The sequence below is a fragment of the Acanthochromis polyacanthus genome, chromosome 11, assembly GCF_021347895.1.
Source record: "Acanthochromis polyacanthus isolate Apoly-LR-REF ecotype Palm Island chromosome 11, KAUST_Apoly_ChrSc, whole genome shotgun sequence".
In the NCBI taxonomy this organism is placed as follows: Eukaryota; Metazoa; Chordata; class Actinopteri; family Pomacentridae; genus Acanthochromis; species Acanthochromis polyacanthus.
In genome coordinates this window covers 30432105-30442002 of record NC_067123.1, presented here as the reverse complement: position 1 = coordinate 30442002, position 9898 = coordinate 30432105, and the positions used below count along the sequence as shown (strand labels likewise).

Genomic DNA, 9898 nt, shown 5'->3' with positions numbered 1-9898 from the left:
CTCGTAGGTGATGTTGTAGGGATGTTCCCTGCTTGCTGGAAATTTACTAAAGAAGCCTTTAAAGGAAAAAGGAAAGAAAGAAAAGCGTATTTACCATTTGCTGAAGCTTTTAGTGTTACAATCTCGCAGGTCTACTTTATAGTAAACTGCGGCAAACTGAATACAGGTTGTGCAGCAGTTGAACCGCTAGATGTCACCAAAGAGCCATGTAGCATGTGGACACGCCCCCATAAACAGTGTTATTTGATTCTTGATTCTTGTAGAAAACAGAAAGGATTCAACCAAAAGTAATTAAATATATATATATATATTAGTGTCTACTTCATTGTTTAGGCACGAGTGTGGTTCCCAGCTTACCTGTTAATTTTACATTTTCCGTCAGGCATTATGCTGGCTAGCTGTGCGGTGCCTGAAGACCCATCGGCCTGATCGTTGATCGGTTGCGCCTCCTGGTGAACTGCAGTCCCCGGCAACGCGCAGGCTTCCAGCGCCTCGTAACGGGTTTAGTGGTAGCAGCGATTATTCCCGGATTAAAGTGAAACCAGTTACCGCGGGACTGGAGCTGAGTTGTTGTTGTGGAAGTTTGGTGCAAGTTTCCGTCAGACGGAGCGGACAGCTGAAGGACTTTAAAGGCTGTGGACATGGAGTAGAGCAGCGGAGTGGAGCCAGGCGTTAGGCCTGCGGAGAACTAACATCAGCTAGCCGAGCTGTCTAGCATTGTTTGGGTCGCTGTGCTGACTAGCTAGGCGCTATTTTTGTTAGCATAACACACAGCAAGCCAGCCAGCACTGCTAGCTTGTTTGGATGCGGATATATTGGAGGAACCTGCTGAGGTCCACTACTCATTTCCTGAAGTTACGCTAAGTTTTCCTCTGAGCTAACGTTGGCTCGAACAGAAACGAGCGGGCGACGTTTTGTCGTAACGTACAAAGTCGAGCTTGTTTTGCAGAGGGATGCTTTATGTGCGAAATTAATCTATATTTTAGGAGAAATTGCATGTGGATGACCAGACATCAGTTAGGAGCAGTCCATAAAGCACAGTCTCTCTGCCCCTCCGCGGGACGACACTTCCCAGCTAGAGTCCTTCACAGCCCGTCCCAACAACCACAGTCTTCTCTCTTCGGCCGGCTTCAGTGGCTGGCCAGTCGGCACTGAGTGCCCAATGGAGGAACATGACAACATGGACTATTTTTACCAGCAGGTACTGCAGAAAGACGTTAGCCGCAGACTGCAGGTCGGCCAGGACCTCATCGACTACCTGAACGATCCGCAGAGGTCCCCGGACGTGGAGCAGGACAAGCCCCGGCTGGATAAGACCATCGATGAGTTAACAGGATGGGTGAACTCCAGCAATTTCAAGGTGAGAGATCTTAGCCAGTCACGGTATGAGGGTATCGCAGTGTCACTGTAACAGCTTTCTTGTCGGCCTGTTCATGAATTATTTTCCACCAGTTTACCCGATGAACAGGAGGTGAGGAGGGCATGGAAATTTTTACTGTTATTTTCCAAGAGATTGGTTTCAGTTTGAAGAACTTTAGTAGAGATAGACATTTAAATGAGCTGACTACTATCTGATCTAATTTAAAGCAGAGCAACTTCAACGAATAGGCTTTTTTTATCAGACCCCAATCAAGCAAAGAAGATTAAAGATTGATTTGTGCTTTATGCTTATTTTCTTCTCCAAACCTAGAAAGAAGCAGGAAGCTGTGTGGTTATTTCTGGCAACCTTGTATTCTAATCCTGGATCACAAGAGGCAGACATTTTTAGATTTCATCCCAGTGACAGAAGCACTTTTGCAAAGCATTCCTGTGGTTTGTCGGGGGTTATATGCTTTTGTTTTGGCTGAGATTGTGTGTCTATGTTAAGGAGACCCATTGTCAGACTGTAGACTACTGGAGCATTGGATGGGATGGGGGAGGGGTTAGAAGACTCATTGTTATGACCCATGCTTTTTCTCCATCTATCCCTCTCTCATTTTCTCTCCGCTTTCATATCCCTTTCTTCTTGCTTTTGTCCACTCTCCCTCCTCACTCTCTCTCATGTATCCTGTGTGTGTCTGCACTTTTTGCCGTATCGCACAAACTTTGGAATCTGAAATTTTTGCCAGGACGTCGCACTGATCCAGACAGCAAGTCAAAGCAGTCTGAAGTCCTTTTCAAGCTGTGCTGAAATTTGACTCTCAAGTCACTTTCTTGAACAGATTTAACAGTATCTGCACTGATAGGCAGGACTCAGCAAGACAGTATGAGTGGAAATTCTGTGTTCAGCATAATGACGCATCCTCAGCCTCTTGAAAGCACATCTCAGTTGACAACACTCCACAGCTAGTGGCAGAAAATGCCCTTTTGTCTTGGTTGTCACTTTGTTGTTATTTGACGAAGATCATTGCCCTCACTAATTTCATGTACAGATCCGACATAAAGTGTCAAACATCTGTATTTATTTTAGATTATTTAAGACTTAAAACACATTGATGTTTGTCACATTTCCTCCTGGCATCCTCCAGGTTCAAGAAAATAACAGATTTTGCCGTTTTCCTCCACTTAAAACAAATTTAAATTAATGATAAATGATAGACCTGTAGACATTGACAGCGTCGGCAGACGTTTGGAAAGTGTTGATTAAAGTTTGAACCTTTCTAAATATGATGAAAATTGTGAGATTTACATCAAAGTTTGTCAGTTTATCTGTAAGGATAGATTGAAGATGAATCACGAGATGATAAAAAAAAAATTAAACCTCAGTTTACACCTTTTTCTTCTCCACCTTTTCCATAAAACATTAAGGAGAAACGGTAAGTGAATAATGTTAGATGGTTGTAGTTCAGTAATCTTTAATATGGCCTTTGCTACCAACCACTATCTATCAGTTGTGGCCCATTGCTGCTGCCTTGAGCTCCATCCCCAGCTGTGACAAGCTAACATTTTCCTTTGTTCAGATTTTATGTGGATGACACATACTGTAACTTGAGCTCAGATCAGTGTCTGCCATTGATGTGCAAGTGAATTGTGACCCCCTGAGAGGGCTTTGTACAGCGGGCTTTTAGCGACGATGATTGGTTCCCCGTTGAGCAAAAAAGGCAGGAGGAGATGGCTGCAAGCAAGATGCTGAGTCAGCACAGGGAAAGATGAATGGAGAGATGATGCAGCGTTGACAGGAGGAGGAGAATACAGGAGGCGGTTGTGGTGGGATTGAGAGCTGGAGTGATACATGCGATAACAGTGAGTGGAAAGTACAAGTCATGACCCGTAAATACATTGCATCAATTCAAAATGTTCCGATTAGGAGACTGTCACACTCAAGCGCATCTCAGGAATGGACGAAATACTGTATTTCCTCTGTCCCTTGACTCTGTTCCTCTCTACTTCGTCTGTGTGCTCTTCACTGAAATCGGTTTCATCCTTGTCTTTTCTCTTCTTTAAATGAACAGAACAGCAGATTCACCTTATGCACTCTGCTCTAATGTCATTCCAGAGGCTGTAATGTCTACATGGAACACACTGGCAGAGAACATTAATATTGCATCCTGCATTTATGAACAGCAGGTCCAGATGACCAGGCACTGGCTGAACTGATTGAGGGTTGATTCTGTTACCAGGCTGCCCTGCACAGACATTTTGATTTGCGCCACTATGCTGAAATGTAGGAGGCAGTGACGGGCATGCTAAATTATTGTGCCATGAGATGAGGGTGACACCAAATAGGAACTGGTATCCTAATCTCGTTGTACCCCGTACAATGACAATAAAGGCTATTCTATTCTATTCTATTCTATTCTATTCTATTCTATTCTATTCTATTCTACTCTCAACCTTGATAAAATCACAATGTGGGCTTTAAGACACTGTACACAAACAGAGCTAGCACACAGTCAGAATTTATTGGAAAGAAATATCCACTTAAGTGTCAGTATGTTCACATTTTCCAGTTTAACAATGAAATCATTTTGGCATTCGCTTGCCCTTCCTGCAAACCAAACTCTTCCTGCAGGTGGTTCTTAGGAAAAGCTTCCAGTTAAGGGAATTAATTGCAGCTTTGAGTGGGAAGCAGCTGCAGGAACCAATAAGGGTTACTTGGCTCTTGATAGTAGCATTAGACAATCATCTTAATCTGACTTTGGACTTTTCTGTGCTTTATCATCAGTGGAATAGAGGTTAAAAGAAGAGTAGCAGTAATTGGGTAGGTTTTATCTTTCGCAACATCAGGAATAATAATAACACCACACAGTTCAGTTACCAAAACTGCTGCTGTTTATTTTCTTTTTATGGACTACTTGATAGTCTATTGAGCCTCCATTTTTGCACATTTAGTCTGCTACTAAATGTTGCTCCATGGGCCTTCTTTTTTCATCCAAAACTCACTTTAAGCTTCTTGAGAATCCAGAATAAACCCTGTACATGGTATGCGAATTAGCAGGGTAAGCCCCCATACGCACCAACCTGAGCCCTCACAAAGAACCATTCATACCGGGCTAAATATTTACAGTGTTTTTTTTCCTCCAACATACCTCAGTCACTCTGATATTTTGAAGCTTGCAGTCTGGAGATGCGGTACTTTGTTGCAGAATATGTGTCTGTCTCAGCGTTACTCAATCACAGGCATAGTGTATTTTTCGGTGTATTTTTCGGCCTTTTGGTCCAACTTTATTCTCTCAGCTTTCCTCCCTCATTTCCTCCTCAGCCAGAGTCGCAAGGTCTGTAAAGCAGAAGAGACCTCCTATTACCTCATATCCAAGGTAGATAACGAGCACATTCCCTTCCATCTCTCATCCTCTATCTTCTCCTATTTGTCTCTCCAAGTGAAGATGCCATATGGTTGTGGGCGCCAGGCTTGTTGGGGTGCTGGGTGGATGAGGGGGAGGGGAGGCCCGAGGGCTGTTTCCATCTCGTACAGTTTCTTCTTTCTCCTGCTGTTTTTCCTCTCCTTCGCCCCCTTCCCCCTAATTTAGGTCAGTATGAGGGCGTCATCATATTGACCCGGGGCTCATGTTTCTTCTCCAGGTGATTTTTGTTTTCTGTGGTATTGCTTGGCCTTCATCCTCGTTTCCTGTTTTCCTCACAGCGCCCGTTATCCCCCCCGTTTTCACTGTTACTGTATTTGCCTGGCTCTGCTCTTCCTTTGACTAAAATAGGGAAAAGCTGCAGTCTGACTCCCAGTTCTTTACAGGACAGAGTCTGGAGAATAATGTTGAAATGGATTTTCTTTTTGGACTGCTCAGTTTTGCCACAGCTCTGCCAAAACAAGCATTCCAGGAGTGCAGAGCGGTGTGGGATGTGATTCTAATCAGAAACACAGTGGAAAAACTCAACTCTACTGCTAGACACCAAAATCTGTCTACCTTCCCCCTACTAGTCCTGTCTCACTCGGGTTTTTTTTTTCTTTTAAGACTCAAGTGAATCACAGCAAAAGAGATGAGTGATGGAGGAGACCATGAAGGCTGACTTTAGCAAGCATCATTACATCATGAATGCATTACGTACGTCTTATTATGGTGTCACCTCCACATTTTATTCCACTGGAGACTGTGGTTGTTGTGTTCATGTCCGAGTCATTAGATTTTTACTAATATTCTTAAGTGCAAACCAGTGTGTGCTGCTGTTATGCAGGTAGCATAAAGAGGACACAACAGTGTTACATAACCAGGAGTGCCACAGCTGCTGACATGCAGTAACAATTGAAAGAGTGCGTTGTTAAGCATTAAATATGACATTTATTTTCTCCGTTAAGGATGGTTGTATAAAATGATTAAAATGTGACTGTTGAATTGAGGTTTTATGCGTACAGTAAATGGAAAGAATCCACTTTATTCCTAATTACAGGTTTATTTATTCTTGGATATTACTAAAATATATTTTTAGACTTTAATTGTCAACCACATTTTTTTTTCATAGTTTTCTCACACTGTACATTTCTGTAGCACTTCTCACATTTTGTTTGAAGTGTTTTGTTGTGTCTGTTAAAGGTATTTCTCTCAAAAAGTCAAATTTGCTCTGATTTTTGAGGTAGCATGACAAAAGCGAGGTACTAGAAGTTACATACATGAGCCCAGATATTTGACTATAGACAGAGAGTCCTACCAGACCTGACTCCATCAAGACGTGTCAAATTAGGCGTCTGACGATGCAAATGTGTCACATGCTAACAATAAGCAGGGGAAGAAAAACACTGACTTCAAACGAGGTGTTTCAGGCAGGTAAGGGTCATTGGTTTCTGTTAGAGAATAACTCTGTTTAGTGAACTTTGGGCTCTGTACATTCGCTAACCTTTTACAAACACAAAAAGCAATTACTCTAAAAAAACTGAGAAAGACCCAAAAAGCATGATATGGGCTTTAAAGTTGCTTGGTTTAACTGTTCAGTGTTGCTCATTCAGCCTGCTGCCCCATTTCACTTAATTATCACCAGATTGCTGGACAACCACATGAATCATCTGACAAAAATTGGACTCCCAATATGGACATTTGGCTTTCTGAATAAAAGTGAAGTCATTTTATTGTACAGACAGTTAAATCGTGAATTGGAATTTTGTGTTCGTGTGCTCAGATTTTTCCTTGGTGTATTTAAACTTCTCATCTCTGCTAGGTGTTTTATTTGTGTCGCACTATGAGGCTCATCTACATATCAGATTTTTGGGGACTCAAAGCGATTTGAAAAACAGACGGCAGACTAGCCCGCATTTTATAACTGAGTAAAGGCCAGACTTTGATCCCATGACAAAATTTCCCATTCATACTTTCGACTGTATGCCGAGTCAGCAAAAACTCGAGACTACTTGAAGCAGCTTTTTAAAAATCCAGTCAGGATGCTAAGATCAGAGTGAAAATTCTGCTAAAACCTCTGCAGTAAGAACCATTTTACTCTACTAGTCCTTCCTATTGCTGCTGCGACTGTGGTTAATGTACAAACACACAGTGAAACCGGTCACTGTGGAAATTTCTGGACTTGAATCCATGCATTAATTAGTGTGTGTGACCTGCTATAACCTTTGTCTGTCTCTCACTGTGTTTTGTAGGTGGCATTGTTGGGGATAGACATTTGTGGTGCATTTGTGGATCGCATGGGAGAACGGTTCAAAGGATACCTCGGCACAGGTGAGATATTATTATCTATTTCCTCCCTGAGTTTCCCTTTGGGGATGAATAAAGTGATTCTATTCTATTCTGTATTTCCTTTAAGTTGCAATCTATTTACAGTAAAACTCATTTATTAAAAAAACTCTTTGTTTTTTTGTTTGTTTTTCTTAAATGAGTTTGCTTACAAATACCATAAAAGGGATTTCTCTATTCTTTTTCACTGCTTATGAAACTCAAAAGAAAACAAAACTTCATGATACACACAAATACTTTTTATGTTTTGTGGCGGGTCTTTTGGACATGAAGTCTGTAACAAACATGCACAAACCTGTTGTCAGCCGTTCTATAACCAGCACACTCATCATCTAGTTTGACCTTTGTAGGAGGGATTATAAGGATCTTTTCCTTTGTTCAGTTTATCAGGCTAAAAAGTTAATGCCTTTTGCAAAGCGCTTCACCCATTATCTTAAGCAGTGAGTGGTTGTCACGGACAAGGTTGTCCTGCTGGCTTTAATCTGAGCAGATTTCAGGCAGAAAAATAGGTAAACTCACAAAAACTTTGCATATTGACTCAGTGTTGCTTCTCCATACTACATTTGGTGTGATAGTTTATGTGTTGTTGTACAAACTCCTCAGTGTTTTGGCGTATGTCCTTCCATTTTGTCTCTCACTTCCACTTTGTGGTTCCCCAGAGACAGAATAGCAACACGGCTGTCAAGCCTGGCACCACCCCCTCTCTATTACACACTCTTTTAGTCTCTATATTTGCGCTACAGCTCACCCTATTACACCCCAAAACCACACCTTGCATTCATGACTTCATAGACTGAATCTCGTGTCAGATTTCATGCTTTGGAAGTGTGTGTTCTGTCAGTGCCAGCCCTTGTCTGTGCCCGCTTAAGGTGCCACCAGCTGTCTTTGTCAGCCAGACTGGCTCTTGTCACCAGCAAACATGCTCAACCCTGCAGTGCAGCTCTGGGAGGACTGAGTCTGTCACACTGTGCAAAGTCTGCCACCACACAAACCAGTATACACACACACACACACACACACACACACACACTCTTCATCCGCTCACCGTCCAGGACAGCGTCCCAGCTGAGCTGTGTTTGCATGTATGTGTAATGGAACTGTGTGTTTCACATCGATGGCAAAAACAACTCTTTGAACCACCGCTGGTCCTGGAATCTCCCTCCCTCCATCTGACTTCCATCTCTCCTTTCCTGAGCGCTCCCTCCTTCTCGCTGCACCCACCCTCTTCCCACACATGCACACTGAGGGGAGGAAGATGAGATCATTGACACTGAGCGATTGTATTGATCTACAGGCCTGACTTATTATACAGTGCTGCTGCGATTACAGTGCATAAGTGTGCGCGTTTGTGCGTGCACATTGACACTGATGCTCTTTGCCACTCTGCCAAGTAGCTCCCTTGTGTGAGGTGGAAATGGAAGTGAAACATAGAGCTCATGTAGGGATATAGCTCTGACTCAGTTATACGGTCTTGTTTGCAGTCTGACAGATAAGATGGAGCGATGTGATTGGCCTGGCAGCTGTGTGACCTCCGAGTCAGATTATTCTGTAGAAGCCTGTGTGTATGTTTTCATCTTTACTACAGCAAATGACGTTGTCGTGTGCAACAATGCCCCCCTCTGTCATTTTTTTCTGTTTGAGAGTATTGTCTTTGTTGCCAAGGCAACTAGCTGTTTTGGTAGCATAACGTACGCATACTCGCAGGAAAAGGACGGGTGACATCACTATCACTCCCCTCGCTGATGTTTCAGACTAGGAATGTGGTTAGGAGTGTGTGTGTGTGCTCATGCCATGCTCTGTGTGTTTGTGTTATCTCATTGAGTGAATGTCAGAGGGAGGTTTTGAGTTCTTTTGTGACTCAGAATGTTTATCACTTAAAAACTTCGTCCAGTGTTTTGGACTTTGAGTTACAGTATGAGGCTGCCTATGCTGTATGACTTAGCAAATATCAATAAATCTCTGTCTATAATTACTGAACCAAATATATCTGTGGCTCTCATCCAGAAGCTCACTGTAATCGACAGGGACATAATTCTTTCAAAAGCTCATAGATGTGTAGTCTTTTTTTTCTTTTATAAAAGGCTAGCAAGCTTTCTAAAATAGACAGGCACTGCAGTTTTGAGCAAATGTGACTCAAATATTATTAAACACTTGTTAGGGGCCATATTCTGCAGCGAATTTAGTGTGCTTGTGTGTATTTATGGAGTTATGACTGTGTGAATGAGCTCAACTCAAGATAAACAGCTGTGAGTGTTTCATTGTAATGAACAGACATGTCATAACAATGGAGGGCTATTCCACAGAAATTAAGTTATGTTCATGATTAGTTCTGCTCTATTTTGTGGGATTTAGTATAATATATAGTATTTAGATTTAATATAGAATATTGCCAAACCTCTTATTTATAAGGATAGCTTAATTGAAGATAAAAAAAAATCATATTAGCAAGGGCCAATGGCAGCTTTTTAGGTTAAACACAACCACAGCTTATGGTCTTTATTTTTAACACTGTTGCTCATTTCATACAGATTAGAGTAACCTATGAGCGTTTTAGTTCTCTGGAATGCCAGCATTTAAAGGCTCTAGCGTTTTAATCTTTACTGTGTGTCACTGCATTACATCGGCCGCACTGACACGAGAGCATTTGATGATCTTGACATTATTTTAGTCACGGTCCATTTCCTGTCCACTCTTTTCCCCTTGTCTTGCCCTGGTGTCGATGGTGGTATTGCTTCAGCTTTTGCATTGTACTGAGTTTCTTCCTCTGTCACACACACCCACAGACTGTACTA

General features: G+C 42.2%; 1 protein-coding gene across 27 annotated transcripts in view; it reads left to right on the top strand.

The window, feature by feature from the left end:
• Positions 1-415: 415 nt before the first annotated feature.
• clasp2 (cytoplasmic linker associated protein 2) overlaps positions 416-9898 on the top strand; it is a 66761-nt gene continuing 57278 nt past the window's right edge. For 11 of the 27 annotated variants that reach the window (XM_051956126.1, XM_051956112.1, XM_051956105.1 and 8 more), the window contains exons 1-2: positions 418-1360; positions 7013-7091. In XM_051956126.1, coding sequence (XP_051812086.1) covers positions 1163-1360; positions 7013-7091 — 277 coding nt within the window. In that variant the 5' untranslated portion in view covers positions 418-1162. Of the gene's footprint in view, positions 1361-7012; positions 7092-9898 lie in introns of all 27 variants that reach the window. The other 16 variants (XM_051956102.1, XM_051956100.1, XM_051956103.1 and 13 more) reach the window with 4 other exon arrangements.